We start from the raw sequence: 17,727 nt of genomic DNA on the forward strand, positions 1-17,727 counted from the left end.
GTCCTCAAAAGGTTAAACGTTAAGTTACCAAATAACCCAGTGATTTTACCCTTAGATTTGTAGCCAGAACAGGGGCGCCTGGGTGGCTCAGTTGGTTACGCATCCGACTTCAGCTCGGGTCATGATCTCACGGTGTGTGAGTTCGAGCCCCAGGGCGGGCTCTGTGCTGACACCTCGGAGCCTGGAGCCTGCTTCGGGTTCTGTGTCCCCTCTCTCTCTGACCCTCCCTCTCCCCCCCTCTCAGAAATGAATAAACATTGAAAAACAATGCAGCCAGAACTGAAAACATGTCCACACAAAAACGTGTACATAAATATTCAGAGCTGCATTATTCACGATAGCCCCCAAACAGAAACAAAAACAAAAGAGTAGATAAACAAAATGTGGTATACTCATAAAATGGAGTATTATATAGACATAAAAAGGTTTGAAGTCACATAAGAAGAAACAGGTCTTTATGAAGGGTCTTTATCTATTAAAGGAGTTGGATCAACAGTTAATGACCTTCTAAAACAGGAAATGCCAAGCCCGAATGTGGTCACTGTTGAATTCAACTTAACATTTAAGGAAGAAATTATACCAATTCTCTACCATCTCTTCCAGAGGACAGAGGCAGAAGGAATACTTCCTAACTCATTCCACGAGGCCAGAATTATCCTAATACCAAAGCCAGACAAAGAAAACTACACATCAATATCTCCCATAAACGTAAATGCGAAATATCAACAAAATATTAGCAAATCAAATCCAGCAATGTATGAAAAAAATTATACGCCACCATCAAGTGAGATGTATCCCAGGTATGCAGGGCTTGTTCAACGTTCAGAAATCAAAAACAATTAATGGAGTCCATCACATCCACAGGCTAAAGAAAAGTCTCATGATATTAACAGATGCGAGAAAAGCACGCGACAAAATTCAACATGCAGTCATCATAAAAACTCTCAGTAAAGTAAGCACAGAGAACTTCCTCAACATCTACAAAAACCTTACAGCTAGCATCATATTTACGGGTAAGAAACTATAGAGGCTTTTCCACTACGATCAGGAACAAGGCAAGGTTGTCCCCTCTCACCACTCCTTTTCAAGATCATAGAAGTCCTCGTTAATGCAATAAAAAAAAAAAAAAAAAGGTATATTGATTGGCAAAGAAGAAATAGAACTATCTTTGTTCACAGATGCCATGAGTGAGTATCTATGTAGAAAATCTGAAAGAATAAACCCAAAAAATCTCCTGGAATTAATAAGCAATCATAGCAAGGCTGCATTTTACAACCTTCACATACCAAAGTCCATCACTTTCCTACATGCTAGCAAAGAACAAGTGGAACCTGAAATTTAAAACACAATACTGTCTACATTAGCACTCCCCAAAATGAAATACCTAGGTTAAATCTAACAAAAGATGTACAAGAGCTATGGGATGCAAACTACAAAACTCTTATGAAAGAAATCAAAGAAGACTTTCCGTGTTCATGGATAGGAAGACTTGATATTGTCAAGATGCCAGTTCTTCCCATTTTGATCTATAGATTCGATACAATCCCCCCCAGAAGTGGACATCAACATACTAATGCCAAAGTCTATATGGAGAGGCAAGAAACCCAGAATGACCAACTCAATATGGAAGAAGGACAAAGTATGAAGACTGACAGTACATGACTGCGAGACCTAGTATAAAGCCACAGTAATCCTGGGGCGCCTGGGTGGCGCAGTCGGTTAAGCGTCTGACTTCAGCCAGGTCACGATCTCGCGGTCCATGAGTTCGAGCCCCGCGTCAGGCTCTGGGCTGATGGCTCGGAGCCTGGAGCCTGTTTCCGATTCTGTGTCTCCCTCTCTCTCTGCCCCTCCCCCGTTCATGCTCTGTCTCTCTCTGTCCCAAAAATAAATAAACGTTAAAAAAAAAATTAAAAAAAATAAATAAATAAAGCCACAGTAATCCAACGAGATACTGACAAAAGAACAAACAGATCAATGGCACAGAATAGAACCCCAAAACAGACTCCCATAAATTTAATCACCTAATCTTTGACACGGAGTAAAGGCAATACAATGGAGAAAGGAGATGTTCTTTCAACAAATGGTATGGGAACCACTGGAGATCCACACGCAAAAAAGTGAACCTCGACACAGAACTAACATCTTTACAAAAATTAACCCAAAATGGATCACAGGACTAAATGTAAAATGCAAAACTCAAAAGCCCCTAAAACAAAAGGTAAGAGAAATCCAGATGACCCTGGGTTTGGCAGTGAGTTTTCAGACGCGACACCCAAAGGACAATCCACGAAAGCTGGGCTTCCCTAAAAGTAGAAATTTCTGGTTTGTGAAAGACACCATAAAGAGAATGAAAAGACAAGCCAGAGGCTAGGAGAAAATATCTGCCAAAGACACACCGGGTAAAAGTCCGTTCTCCAAAACAGATAAAGAACTCTTAAAATTCAACATTAAGAAAAGACCCCGATTGAAAAAATGGGTCAAAAATTGGAATAGACATGTCACCAAAGATACAGAGATGGCAAAGAAGCATTCGAAAAGATGTTCCGCCTCATGTCACTAGGAATGCAAATTAAAACAACAAAACACCACTACACACCTATTAGAATGTCCAAAATCCAAAACACTAACGCTAAATGCTGGCAAGGGTTGACAAATCCTGTTCACCGCTGCTGGGAAGGCAAAACGGCATAGCCACTTTGCAAGACATTCTGGCAATGTCTTACAAAACCGAACGTGTTCCTGCCATACGATCCAGCAATCACGCTCCTTGGTGTTTACCCAAAGGGGTTAAAAACTTGCGTCCACACACACAAAACTACACACAGATGATTACAGCAGCTTTAGTCAAAAGCGCCAAACCCTGGAGGCCACCAAGATGTCCTTGAACAGGTGAATGAATAAATAAACGGTGGCCCGTCCAGACAATGGAATATTATTCAAAGGTAAAAGCTAAAGAGAAACAAGCTGTCAAGTCATGAAAAGACACGGAGACACCTTTAAGTGCACAGTATGTGACATTCTAGAGAAGGCAAAACTGTGCAGACATTAAGAGTGTCAGGGATTGCGAGGGTGCGAGGGGAGGAGAGGGACGAATCCCGAGGATTTTTAGGCAGTGAAACTACTCTGTATGACACTCTAATGGTGTTTTTACACCATTACACATTTGCCCAAACCCACAGAATGTACAACACCAGGAGTGAATCCTAATGTAAACTATGAATTCTGGGTGACAGTGATGGGTCAGTGTAGGTTCATCAATGGTAACAAATGCACCACTTTGGTGGGGAATGCCGATGACGGGAGGGGGGAGGCTGTGCGTGGGGCGGGGCCACGTGGGGGGGGTGCATAGCACGTATAGAGGATATCTCTGTACCTTCCTCTCAATTTTGCTACAAACTTAAAACTGCTCTAAAAAAAAAAAAAAAAGGGAGTAAATACTGACATATACCATGGATGAACCTTCAGACAATTACAACAACTGAAAGCAGCCAGATACGAAAAGCCACATGTGGTAGGATTTCATTTATATGAAATGTCCAGGATAGAGAAATCCATAGAAGACAGAGAATAGTGGTTCAGGGAATAGGGGGAGTGATATGAACAGGTATGGGGTTTCTTGTCGGGGACGGGGGGATAAAAATGTTCTGAAATTAAACAGTGATAATGGTTGCACTGCTCTGTGAATACAAAAAAAACCATCAAATCGTACACTTTAAAGGATGAATTTTAGGGGCGCCTGGGTGGCTCAGTCGGTTGAGCGTCCGACTTCGGCTCAGGTCATGATCTCGCGGTCCGTGAGTTCGAGCCCCACATCGGGCTCTGTGCTGACAGCTCAGAGCCTGGAGCCTGTTTCAGATTCTGTGTCTCCCTCTCTCTCTGACCCTCCCCGTTCATGCTCTGTCTCTCTCTGTCTCAAAAATAAATAAACGTTAAAAAAAATTATAAAAAAAAAATAAAGGATGAATTTTATGTGATGTGAATTATAGCTCCACAAAGTTGTGATTTAAGGGTAGATTCAAACCTGAGAATGTCAATAATTACATGAGATGTTAAAAAATTAAGCTCTCCAATGAAAAGACAGAGATTACAAAACAGATTGAAAAGGACCCAACTATAAGCTGTCTAAAAGAGACTTTACATATTAAGACAAAGGTAAAATCACTACATGAGTGGAAAAAGACATACCACGCAAAGAAGAAGCATTAACAAAGGGGGAGTGTGGGGCGCCTGGGTGGCTCAGTAGGTTAAGCATCTGACTCTTGATTTCAGCTCAGGTCTTGATCTCATGGTCATGAGATAGAACCAAGCCCCACCCACATCTGGGTCCACGATGGGCGTGCAGCCTGCTTAAGATTCTCCCTCTTTCTCTCCCTCTTCCTCTGCCCTCCCATCGTCTGCACACACTCATGGGTGTGCTCTCTCTCTCTCTCAAAATAAAAAAAAAAAAAAAGGGTAGTGACAGTTTAATATCAGATAAGAGGGATTTCAAAACAAAATATATTAAGAGATAGAACACTTGGTAATAATAAAAGGATCACTTTAAGAGGAAAACAGGAACTCATAAACGTACATGTGCACCCAATAACAGAGCTTCAAATACATGAAGCAAACGTCCAGAGTTAAATTATAAGGAGAAAGAAAATCCTGCAATCCATAGCCGGAGGTTTTATATGTATCTGTAAGCAACTGATAAAACTAGACAACTAGTAAAGACACACAAGATCTTAATACTTTCAATCACATTGACTTGCCTGATAGAACGGAATGACTTACAGAACACTGTGTATAATGACGCCAGAATCACATTCTTTAAGTGCACACAGTACATTTACTAGGAAATACCATATATCCTCAAATTTTAAAAGATTGAAATTATAGGGGCGCCTGGGTGGCTCAGTTGCTTGGGCCTCTGACTTTGGCTCAAGTCATGATCTCACAGTTTGTGAGTTCAAGCCCTGCATCGGGCTCTGTGCTGACAGCTCAGAGCCTGGAGCCTGCTTCGGATTCTGTGTCTCCCTCTCTCTCTGCCCCTCCCCTGCTCGTGCTCACGCACACGCACGTGCGCGCGCGCGCTCTCTCTCTCTCTCAAAAGATAAATAAATAAACAATAAAGATTGAAATTATATAGAGTACTCTTTCTGACCAAGATGGAATTATGTGAGAAACCAGTAACAAGTAAATAACAAGGTAATGCCCACCATATTTGGAAAATAAATAATACTTGTAAATAATCATCGGATAAAAGTAGAAATCACAAGATAAATTAAGAAAAGTGTTGAACTTGGCACAAAAACAGACACTGAGACCAGTGGAACAGAATAGAGAACCCAGAAATGGACCCACAAACGTATGGCCAACTGGTCTTTGACAAAGCAGGAAGGAATATCCAATGGAAGAAAGACAGTCTCTTCAGCAAGTGGTGCTGGGAAAACTGGACAGCGACATGCAGAAGAATGAGCCTGGGCCACTTTCTTACATCAGACACAAAAAATAAACTCAAAATGGGTGAAAGACCTCAATGTAAGACAGGAAGCCATCAGAACCCTCGAGGAGAAAGCAGGCAAAAACCTCTATGACCTTGGCCGCAGCAGCTTCTTACTCAACACGTCTCCGGAGGCAAGGGAAACAAAAGCAAAAATAAACTATTGGGACCTCATCAAAATAAAAAGCTTCTGCACAGCTGAAGAAACAATCAGCAAAACTAAAAGGAGAAGATGTTTGCAAACGACATACCAGATAAAGGGTTAGTATCCAAAATCTATAAAGAACTTACCAAGCTCAACACCCAAAAAACAAATAATCCAGTGAAGAAATGGGCAAAAGACATGAATAGACACTCCTCCAAGGAAGACATCCAGATGGCCAACCGACACGTGAAAAACTGCTCAACATCACTCATCATCAGGGAAATACAAGCCAAAACCACAATGAGATACCACCTCACACCTGTCAGAATGGCTAACATGAACAACTCAGGCAACAACAGACGTTGGTGAGGATATGGAGAGAGAGGATCTCTTTTGACTGCTGGTGGGAATGCAACCTGGAAAAACAGCATGGAGGTTCCTCAAAAGGACTGAAAACAGAACTACCCTATGACCCAGCAATCGTACTACTTGGTGTTTATCCAAGGGATACAGGTGTGCTGTTTCAAAAGGGCACATGCACCCCAGTGTTTATGGCAGCACTATCGACAATAGCCAAAGGATGGAAAGAGCCCAAATGTCCATCGATGGATGAACGGATAAAGAAGATGTGGCATATATATACAGTGGAGTATTACTCGGCCATCAAAAAGAATGAAATCTTGCCATCTGCAACTATGTAGATGGAACCAGAGGGTATTGTTATGCTAAGTGAAATCAGTCAGTCAGAGAAAGACAAAAATCATATGACTTCACTCATATGAAGACTTTAAGACACAGAACAGATGAACATACGGGCAGGGAAGCAAAAATAATATAAAACCAGGGAGGGGACAAAACAGAAGAGACTCATAAATATGGAGAACAAACTGAGGGTTACTGAAGGGGCTGTGGGAGTGGGGATGGGCCAACTGGGTAAGGGGCTTTAAGGAATCTACTCCTGAAATCATTGTTGCGCTCAATGCCAACTAATTTGCATGTAAATTTAAAAAAATAAAATTAACAAAAAAAGAAATGTGTTGAACTGAGTCGTACTAAAAAAAGGACAACATAAAATGCATGAGATGCAGCTAAAACAGTGTTGAGAGAGAGCTTTACAAGTCTCCCCCCCCAAAAAAAAAAGAAGGTCCCAAGTTGATAACCTAAGCTTGCACCTTAAAAAATAGGAAGTGGTTGGCAATTATACCAAGAGTGAACAGGAAGGAAAGAAAGAAAGAGCAGAAATTAACAAAATCGATAACTTCTGGCCACACTGACCAAGAAATAGAGCAGAAATAAGTTATTTGTATCAGCAATGAAGAAGAAAACATCACTACAGACCCCTCAGAGTTTAAAAAAAAAAAAAAAATGGGGTGGGGGCAGCGGGTGGATGATGCGAACTCTGCCAATACATTTGACAACCTGGCTGAAATGCAGAAGCCTGCAGGTTCCAGGATGGCTGGTGCATCTGGGGGTGAGGCTGGGGGCTGTGGACAGGATGATGGGTGTCTGAGCGGCCACAGCCTGAGGGTGGGGGAGCAGATAGGTAGAATGTGACCAGAGGGCAATGGGGGACCAGTGAGAGGTTCTCAGCAGAGGAGTGGTCTGGTCAAGTGCGACCTGTGAGGAAAAGCCCTCCAGCTGCTTCCCCATAAAGAAAACCTGAGCAAGGCAAGCCGGATGGGAGGCCAGCGCCACTGTCCGGGGGGAACCAGGCCCTAAGTTCCCAGGGAACAACGGCAGGACGTGAGGCGAGAGGGAGTGAGGAGGAGGAGGAAGGAGACTGCGAGGCTGGCCCAGAGATGGGGTCCCAGGGGGCAGTACAGGCCGCAGGAACGGGCCTTCGTCCTGGAGCCTGCAAGAAATGAAGCCAGGGGCAGCTGGGGGAGACCTGGGGGGAGAGCAGGGTGGCAGTACTGTGCCCGTGTTCCCTGTCCCGGCCCCTGCCAGGAGGGACTCCCGTGGACCTCCGAGACCCAGGGAGGGGCCGGGAGAGCGGGCTAGGCCCAGGTCAGCGCACACACGTGGGACCATCTCAGTCTCCAACGCCCCGGATGCAGGTAAGCCAGGTCCGTGTGGGGACACTTGGCCTAGTGAGAATGGAGGTGGGCCCAGGAGAAGGTCCCCTGTTTGTCCCAAGACGGCACGGCCACAACCAGACAGGCAGAGAGGAAGAAGGGGGCCCAGGACGAGGCCTCGTCTCCCGCCGGAGCTCCCGGCCGTCTCCATTTGCCCATCTGGGCAGCTGGACGGTGAGCCCGGCTAACAGGCACACGGCGCCCGGCAACCCCCTAGGGATGACCTCCTCCGGGCCCCCACCCCAGGCTGCATGGCCATCTCGCCGACTGAACCGCCTCTAACGCCCAGACAGAAGGGGCCTCCTCTTCCTCCAAACCTCTGCGTGGCCGGCCTGTGCCTCTACCTGTACCTGTGTTTCTCCTATGACACTTAGCCTAGCGCCTCCTCTCTGTCGTGCTTCAGCCTGGGTGTCACCTACCTGGAGTAGCCTCCCCTGGGCTGCTCCGGCCCCCCAGGGCGCAGATCTGAGGCCTCTGAGCTTCCCGGAACGGCCCGTCCCCGGACGCCTGAAGCGCACGGGGCCAGGCTACATACATCCGTCAGGTGCACATACAGTGAAGGTCACCTGCAGAGCTCTGGCGACCCCTCCTGGGGCGGGCCGGGCCCACATCACCAGGACCACTCGCTCAGGATGGGGGCCCACGAGGCAGGGCTCCACTGGCCCCCCAGCTCTGCTTCTAGCCTCCTCCGAGCCTTGGTTTCCTGTCCGAAGGATGGGGCAGCAGCGTCCCTGCAAGTCCACCTGCCAGTACTTACCCATCAGGTTCTGCCGCTCTTCCTTCTTCCGGGCCTTCTGCTTGGCCTCCAGCTGCACCACCGAGAGGGACGGCCCCACTGTGGGGCTGGGGAGGGCACTGGCTGCAAAGCGGGCCAGCAGGCCCAGCCCGCTCTCCTCCAGGCCTGGCGACAGGGCCCGTTCCCGGGGCCCCAGCCTATAGCCGCCGGCAGCCTCGTCCTCCTCCTCCTCCAGCTCATCCTCCTCGTCCTCCTCCTCGGAGCTCTCATCTGGTGCAGAAAACAGGGGGCGAGTCAGAGCCTTGGCCCGGGTGGGTACCACCCCCCACCGCCCCTGCTCAGCCGGGGCACCAGCGAGGGATGCCACAGCTCCAGCCTAGCTCCTCACTCCTCACCGGCCGGGGGTGGTCCAATACCAGCCCACAAGTCCCCCCGATGGCCCAGTGACCCCATCACAGCAAGCCCAAGACATGGGCATCCTGGACAGCCCAGAGGTGGGCAGCGGCCTTGGGAATCAGAGGGTTTCTGTACGGGGAACACCACATGCACCTGTGCTGTGGGGAGGGGGACAGACACACGGACAAGGACTGGAGACAGCTCTCTCCACCGTCTCACGCACGCGCACGCACGCACGCACACACACACACACACACACACGCCCCGACATACAACATGGAGGCTGAGGAAGGAGGCAGGAGAGAAGGAAAGAGGAGGCCAGGGAGGGACAGAAAGGAGGCGGGAGAGGGCCCCGGGGACTCAGGCGCCTGGGGGTCTGGGGCTGGTGGTGAGAACGTGGAGTTTGATCTCCTCTTGGGGGAGTGGAAACTCCCTGGGTTGTAGCCCTGAGCAGACGCTGGGATCCAAACTTGACTTCCAAGGATCCCCCTGAGCCAAGAAGCCTGGAGCAAATCTCAGCCCTCCGTGAGCACCTATTGTCTCATCTGTGGCAAGGGATGGTCTCCCCAGCGGCCCCCCTCCCCAAGGTAAGGGGAGGCTCCCAATATGTAGGAGAAAGCACTTCGCAGGTTCAACAAGCATCAAACAAACAGGACAAGCCTGTTGAGCAGAAAGAAGCCACTGTCCCCAAGGCCAAGGGAGCCACAAGCTGGCTATGCCTCACGACCCATGGGGAGCCGGGAAGGGAGAAGCACCCAGGTCAGCCCACTCTACACCAGGAGACGGAGACTCGGTGTGGCCAAGTGCTCAGGCAGGACTCAAACCCAGGGCTGCCTGGCTGTCTTGCCACCCAGAATCTCCTGGAAAGAACCTAAAGGAGCTTCAGCCTTTGTTTCCAGCTGGTGAACAGAGATGTACTTCTCCATGGGAACCGGCCTCCCGCCTGGGAACCTGCAGCCCTGAGCCCAGCTCGGGCCACGGGAACAAAGGCAGGGCAGGTGGCAGGCTGGCAGGCAGGGCAGGAAAGGCAGTGCTCCCTGCACATGAACCAAGCCCTCCAAGACACTGTAGGCAAGTAACGAGCTTGCTTCCGACCTTCCCCAAGAGACAGCCTAACACCACAAGGGCAGGCAGGCACGAGAGCATCAGAAGCCAACTGCCCACGAGATGCCCAAGGGACATCTGCCCAAGGGCGGGGTCTGCCCAGACTGCTGGGAGTATGAAGGTGGCCCTGGGGGCTGCTGACCAAGGGCAGGGCCAGGCGAGGCCGGAGGTGCCCCTCTGCAGCAGGAAGGGGGAAGGGAAATACGGAGGTGACCCAGATCCCCCCTACTCTACCTTGGGAAGCACCTGGGCTCAGGGGACGGAGAGGGACAGAGACAGCTGGCCAAGTCCACGTTCTCGCACCACGCCCCAAGCCACCTGCCTGCTTGCGTGCAACTAACAGCCCAAAGTGGCGGCCCTGGGTGTGCCAATGGAGGCAGGGGTTCTGTCTAACCCTTTACCGAGGGAGCCTCGGTCTGTGCCGAGCGGACCCCTCAGTGAGGAAGGTGGAGATGAGCTCAAGGAATCCCTGAAGGGAGTTGAGAAAGGCAGGAGGCAGAGACAGAGGTTTGTTAGGAGGAGGAGGAGGAGGAGGGGGAGGAGGGAGAAAGGAGGAGGAGGGGGAGGAGGAGGAGAGGGAGGAGGAGGAGCAGGAGGAGGAGACCCGCCCCCCCGGAGCAATGGATGAAGCAGGATGGAGGCCAGCGGGGCAAGCAGGCAGGCAGTGCGCACTTGCGGTCCATTCACATTGCAGACATCACATGGTTCTGTCTCCGCCCCAGCGGGCCACAGCGGCAAAGCAGGCTAAGTGTAGGCAGACTTTCGACAGCGCCTGGGTCCCCCACAGCGGGCCTCCCTGGGGTGGGCCAATTTGAGCAGGGTGGCGGGCGGGGGGCTGGCTGGGGTGGGGGCGCGGGGTCAGACGTGTGGCCGGTTTTCCCTTGTAGAGAAGGCCTCCCCTGGCGGCTCAGGTGTGGAGACTCCAGAACTCTCTCCCATCCAGGAGTCCCCATCGGCAACGTCCGGTGGGGGAGGGCTGGCTCTGGATTTCCGGATGCCCGGGATGTCTATGTTGGACACCAGTCAGCCAGCAGCAGCCCAATCCCAGCACCCTGAGACGGGAGAGTGCTTGGAAGGGAAAAGTCAAAACCAGGGCGTGCTTCCCCCAAAGCGGAGACACAGATGATCTTGGTCTCCCGAGACGCTCCCCACCTCCGGCTGCTGGGAGCGTGACAAGCCCCCAGTGGCTGTTTCCCATGGTGGCCGGTCTACTCAGGCTGGGGTCTGCGGGGCAGGGGGAGTAGAGGGGGTCTCCGGACCAAGAAAGCCTTTCTAGAGCTGTCCACACCTGAGGTCACAGGGCTTGCCAAGGGCAGAGGGTAGAAAAAGTCCCAACAAAGAAGCCCAAGGAAATAGAGAAAAACTTTTTTTTATAAAAAGAAACAAAAAACACCACCAACAAAAATCTCTTGGCTCAGTACAGTGGGGTTGTCTGTTGTTAACTTGGTTCGGTTTCCAAAACCCGATTGATAAATGCCAAAGCAATCCGCTGCTGCCATAGCCGATGGGGGCAAACCCCGAGGAGGGGGGGTGCAGAGGGGACACAAAGAAAAGGGTTTTGCCTACCTACGGAGCAACGAGCCAGGCTCGCACCCAAGCTCAGTGACCCGCTGCGCCGTCTGCCCTACTCCCAGCCTTCGCTTTGCGTCCAGAGTGCAGCGTGAGAGCAAATGCAAGAGACCAAAACAGACATTCAAAGCATCATGGGTAGGGATCAAGGGTGAAGGTATGGTCAAGCTGCTGGGAGGAGAGAGCAGACACTAGAAAGCCAAGCAGTCAGGTGTTTTAGTACCGGATGTCAGAAGTCCCTATTACCCAAATATCCCTGTCAAGACCTCACCAGCTGGTGTGCGCAGCAAGGCCGCTCCCCTCCCCCTATCTGGGCTCTCTCCACGGCTGCTTCCGGCCTGGTCTGAGGGCCCCTGGCTCCCTCTGCCCACTCTGGGCCAATGGCCCCTTGCGAAGAGATCGGATCGGGAGGGGCTGCCTGCTTCTCTACAGGATCTGAGCTGGGGCAGGAGAGCTTAAAAACATGGAAGCTGGAACTTTGGCTTTAAAGGGGAGGAGCCCGGGGAGGAAAGGAAGGGGTCAGGGAAGGAGGGAGAATGATGAACCAGCCAGACTGGTCTGCAGAGGCCAGGGCTGAGGGAGGCCCTGCAAAGGAGGCAAAGGAGGCCGGCTGATCGGTTAGTGGCCTCCCCCCGAGGCCCAGACTGAGGGCAGCAGCACAGCAGAGTCCCAAGGGCACCTGGCCCCCTGCTGTGCCGTCTCCTGGTCACCCAAAATGGATGTGGGCCAATCAGGACGAGGGGCGTGGGCAGGGAGAAGGCGGACCAGGAAGGAAATCAGGGTAGAGTCCAGCCCCAGGGCCCAAGCCAGTTCCCGTCCAGGTTGGCCTCTACGTGTCTGGGCCTCACTCAGGGAGCGTGGGGTCCGGGCTCTGGGAATCCCTGAAGGGGGGGTCCACCCTGAAGCAAATGCTAAAGTAGGGTGAGGAAACACTTAGGGATCCTCTGGCTCCCCCGCCGCCCCCGGGACGCACCTAACCCGGGCAAAGTCAGAGCCAGGGTGTTCGCAGGGGTCACTGAACCCCACCCTCTCTTCACAAGTGAGGCGAATGAGGTTCCCCGGGCTGGGCCGGGGTGCCAGCAGACCAGGCCTGTGGGCTCCTAGGCCAGTGCTCTCGCCGAAGCCTGTGCCCCGCCGCTCAACACGGCAACGAGGCCCACGCTTTCACATCTCACAACAAAACTCGGGGCAGCAAATGGTCTTGACCCTGCACTGCCTACATGCCCTTTAAAACAGAAATATGTGTTAGCAAACGAGTGCTCGTATTTTTAAACCGCTGTTACGCAGGAACAGAGCTTTAAGAAAATAAAAAAACAAACGAGCAGCTAAAAAAAAAAATAAAATAAAAAAAAGGAAGAAAGATGAAGCTGGAGGTGAACGCAGCTGACTTTCGATCTGAAGAATGAAACGCATGCCAAGAGCTACCGGGGACATCTGAACAATAGAAAAGAGCGGCAGACTGCACACCCCAGCTCTGCCCCTTGGTGGGGGGGGAGGGGCGGGGGGGAGGGGAAGGAGGGACAAAATGGGGGGAGCAGCAACCTAACGGTCTAGTAAGGACACAGCAAGAGAGACAAGGCACACGGGTTTAGTTAAAAATGAACTCGGTATGTTTAATAAAGCTTGGTATTACCAAAATCGCGGTACAAACATCAAGTCACACGCCCACACGACAGAATTCCATTTACAAAATGTCCCTCGGAGGCCTCCTCCGGGTCCGCGCCCGAGAGCGCCCAACCCAGGCCTGCGGTCTAGGGGGCAGAGGAGGCGAGGAGGAGGGCAGAGGGGGAGAATGGACAGGGGTGGAGACTAAAAACAGTCCATATAAGAGCTCAAAAAGAGCCAGGCCGTGGCGTTATCACAATGATACAGGTACAGGTAAGAACAAAAATAAAGACTCAGGCGGATACAGCAGGCTACGCTGCCAAGAACCAAGACGGCCGCCCTTCCCGAGGCGTCCCAGACGGGCCACCTCTGCCCGCCATCTCCTGCCATCTCCTGCGTGCTCGCTCGCTCGCTCGCGCTCGCTCTCTCGCGCTCTCTCTCACTCACTCTCTCGCTAGGAAACACGGAAGGTATTTTGTGTTTGGAGCTAGTAACCTTGGTCAAACGAGTCCTCCGAGGAATCGCTGAAGGAGGATCGGGCCTCGACCTCTCGAAGCAGCAAACAAAAGGGCTGCTTCCTGCCGGCGGCCGGCTTGGGTTTGAGAGTCCGGGCGGCCGCCAGGCCCCGCTCGCTCAGCTTGGGGCCCCCGGCCGGCTTGCCGTTCTTTGCCACCATGCCACACAGGATGGAGGACGTCAGTTTGGAGCTGGACGGGCCTTGGGCAGACCACTCGTCCTTCAGGAATCCTTCGTCTTCCTCTGAGTCCGTATCTGCAGTCAAAGTAGTTTTTGACACAGTAAGTCATGGGGTGCTGGGCGGGGAAGGGCTGGCGTCTCTCGCTACTAGCGGTTTCGAGAAGGCCCTGGCGCGTGCTAGGGCAGAGAGGTCCAAATGCCCACTGGCTGCGGAACAAGCCGTGCCCCACCGCCTGGACCTCTCGCCTCTCGCCCGGGAGGCCTCCAAGCCGCAGGCATCACAGAGCTTGTCCTGTCCGGGCTGGCCGCTGCCGGCCCCGCCCACCAGACAGCCACTTCTGCCAAGGCCTTTCCGGGCCCTGGGGGGGAGGCAGGAGCCCCACACTCGTGAGGGTCTCGCCCGTGGTCATGGAGGTCACTGCACCCAGCTCGTGGGGGCGTGGGGAGGGACAAGGCCCAAGAAAGGAAGGGCCCCGGTAAAGCTCTTCTCCCCCAGAATACCCGTTTGCCCCGGCACAGGGTGGCACAGGCAGGCTCACGACGACAATCACGCACGCGCACCCCAACTCCCCGCCCAGCAGCATCCCAAAGGCGCGTCGAGATGGGCCATCGTGAAAGCGGTTACGCCAAGGAAACTGGCAAATGACGGGACAACTCAAGGCTTCCCCCCAACTTTTTCCTATCGAAGGGCCGGGCTGCCAGCACACTGCTGCTGGCTTCCCTGTCTCCGGCCTCACCGTGCAGGTGAGGTCAGGGTTTCCAAGCTCTCCCGGGAGAGGATCCCCCAGCTTTGGGGAGGGGGGGTGCCACGGTCAAGCAGGCACAGCTCTGGCCCCTTCGAAGCCCATCCCAAGCAAGAATTCGTTGGAAGAAAGGGCTCTGCAGCCAGAAACTATAACCTCTTGATCTGATAAAATCCACCTGGAACAAGAGGAACACTAACAGAGACACAGCTCTGGCAGCACCTGCCGCCTGCAAGTCCACGGGAAAACTATACGCGTCGGGCGCAGGAGGCGAGGGGGACGCAGCGTCCGCTGGCTGCCTCCTCCTCTACCTGGGCTTTCCACGTCAAGACCCCGACGGCAGGATGGCCTCCAAACTCCAGGCAGAGCTAGGACAAAGACAAGCCCCACCAGGCCCCTGCCCATCGTTCCCAAGGCCGCATCCCAGGCCAGAGCCACTCGTGGGTGATGACAACCGAATCGGCTTCCCACCAGGCACGTCCCCGACCCCTACAACCCAAGAGTTGTAAGACCCCAAAGCGAAAAAGAGAAGGACGTTCTGTTCTCTCCTCCCACCTCCTGCCAGCCATCCCTGTGCTAGAAAACACTCTTGTCCTCTTTGTGACCGTGTACTCTCGCTTACCTAGAACCGCGGAAAAGCCAACATAAAAAATACAAACGAGGGCCCTCTCCAGATCCAGCCGCGTATCAGAGCCAGCATCTAGTTGGAGTCAGACCTTTAGACCTGTATGTTGCAACGTTTACTCACTTCTCACCTGGACGATGGAATTTAGGCACAGACCCAACAGCTAGACTAGCAATCCGAACGTCGCTTTGGGCACGCGCACACGTGCGCACAGCAGACTCACTGGCTCAGAGCACGCCAAACATCTCAGCGGCTGAACCGATCTCCGGTCTCTAAATGTACCCCAACCACCTAGAAGTGGGAAGGTACAGGATTCTTACCTGGCAACCAGCCAGGCGACACCCAGCGGCCACTCACCCTTGAAACATAAGAGCCGCAGCAAAGCTCCCCACTCCCTCCGTCGTTCTAAAACCAGCAGAGATACAAACAGCAGAGGAAAACCCTTCTTCCCTCTTCCTCCAGAGCTAGGAGTTTCTGGTATGAGCTCATGGTGGCCATGGGCCTGGGCACTCTTGCTCGGATCATACCCATTACGACCGGAGGGCCATCAAAGCTATCGCAATCAAGCATGTCCTGGGCACATAAGCCACAAAGGCGCTGATTACTTCACACACACGTCTCTGCATCAGCCCTAGAAACCCTTCAGTCCACAGCAACCAAAACCGCGAACATTAAAACATACACACGCACGTATGCACACGCATGCGCGCGCATCAAGCTCTTCACCGACGTGAACCCGCTTAAAGTTCAGGACAGCCGTGGGAAGCAGACGATGATAACCCCATGCCCACAAAACTTTATTTCCTTTCCTTAAGAAAACAAACTTTCTAATAACATTGCAAGTGTCCGCTTTCTTGCACGTGACGTTCAACCGCTGCCCTCCGACGCCTCATGAACCACGCAGAGTCAATCAAGAGCCTAGACGCACACAGCCAGGCAGTCGTCAAGGGGAAAAGCCGCCCACCCCAGTCGGAGCCTGGGGACTCCCAAAACAAACCCCACGGACAACTGCCAGGAGCCACGAAGCCCCGCCTGGCTCTCCTGCGGCGGCCACACGCTTGGTGCGCATCGGTCCTGGGCACTAGGGGCTCGGCCCACCCACGCACCACGCAGCGGCCCCGGGGCCCCTGGAGAGCCGGGCGGGCGGGCCCAAGGCCCAAGGCCCAAGGCCCACCGCCCAGGTAAGGAACTCCGATGCGGCAGGCTCCGGGCCAGTGCGAGACCGCTCAGCCCCTCCGCGGCTGCGCTCCCAGGCTCCACAGCTCCCGTCCTGGGAGCCGAGCCATCCGGGCCCCGCCAACTCCCCACCCCTGGCGGTCAACCTCGCCCGGCCTCGGCCTCCACCCTCGGGAACAACGCGGGGCAGCCACCTGGAGGACTGTCTTTGTCGAAAACAAAGCGAAACACGGCCCGCACGGCCCTCGGTGCGCCGACCAGCACGGCGCCCGCTCCACGGACACCGGACACCGTTCCTCTGAACTTCCGGCCCCAGGACAGAAAGCCGCCTGTGGGCAGGGGAGACGGACTCCTCTCTATGGTCGTCGCGAGCGACCGCTCTAGGCCCGGCGGCCGCCAACTCGGTGGCGCAAAGCCTCCCACACTGACGGCTTCCCCGCGAACAAGCGGAGGGCCGGTACACGAGGGCAGGCGGACTTCCGCTCCCACCCGCCAATCACGGGCGCCCGCCAATCACAGGCACTTCTGCTTTAGGCACCCACCCCCACCCTACGCACGCACTTCCGGCCTGGAGCCCGCGCAAAAGCAGGAGTCGTTCGAGCGCCCACGCCCGCGAGATGCAGAGAGAGGAGACTGAGGAGAGGAAATGCCCCGAGGCGGCGCGGCGTCCGCTACTTACTGTAGGAGTAGCTGCTCACTTCCGAGGCGAACGGGGAGTGGGCCGACTTGGGCTGGCCTCTGGCCTTGAAGCCCACCTCCATCTTCCTGGCTTTGGCGGCCCTTTTGTGTTTACCTTCTCTGGAGGCTTTGAGAGACAGGCTGAGGCCTTTGGCCAGCGCCTTCCGGTCCTTGCCCAGCAGGCTGTCATAGGGCGTCAAGTACCTGCCGCAGCCCCCGCTCGCTTTGGACTTCCCTCCGGAACTGTCCGAGAACTTGAAGGGCGACTTCAACTTGTCCTGCTTCGTGAGGGAGAGGGCCTTGTCCAGCTTGCTTGCCAGCTGCTCCTGGTCACTGGCCATCTTCTTCTTTTTAATCTTTAGCTGGAGAGGGAAGTTGGGGAGTCACGGGTTAAGACGTTTGGCAAAACAGGATCGTGTGTTTCGGTGCCCAGGCTGTTCCGAAGCTGGGCTCCGGTCCTTTCCTCCTGCCCCTGTGGCTTCTAGCAAGCTGCTCACCTCCTCTTAGCCTCAATTCTTCTGCTCTGTAAATCGGCGATAATTATGTATGGGCATCTTGGGGGTTTTTCTGAAGATGAACAAGATCAGGCCCACAAAGCTTTTATCACAGAGCTGTTACTGCGGTTACGGTTCTCATGAACACTGGCATTTCCACTGGCTTTGCCTGGCGCTGTCTGGTGCCTCCTAGGGAAGCCCTT

At 53.2% G+C, this 17,727-nt stretch overlaps 1 protein-coding gene across 7 annotated transcripts in view; it reads right to left on the bottom strand.

The window, feature by feature from the left end:
* TNRC18 (trinucleotide repeat containing 18) overlaps positions 1–17,727 on the bottom strand; it is an 88,659-nt gene that overhangs the window by 21,315 nt on the left and 49,617 nt on the right. For all 7 annotated transcript variants that reach the window (XM_045047425.1, XM_045047424.1, XM_045047423.1 and 4 more), the window contains 3 exons: positions 17,032–17,392; positions 13,608–13,883; positions 8,460–8,708 (listed from right to left, as the gene is read on the bottom strand). In XM_045047425.1, the coding sequence (XP_044903360.1) occupies positions 8,460–8,708; positions 13,608–13,883; positions 17,032–17,392 (886 nt within the window). The remainder of the gene's footprint in view (positions 1–8,459; positions 8,709–13,607; positions 13,884–17,031; positions 17,393–17,727) is intronic.

Source organism: Felis catus, chromosome E3 (assembly GCF_018350175.1).
Source record: "Felis catus isolate Fca126 chromosome E3, F.catus_Fca126_mat1.0, whole genome shotgun sequence".
Lineage (NCBI taxonomy): Eukaryota > Metazoa > Chordata > Mammalia > Carnivora > Felidae > Felis > Felis catus.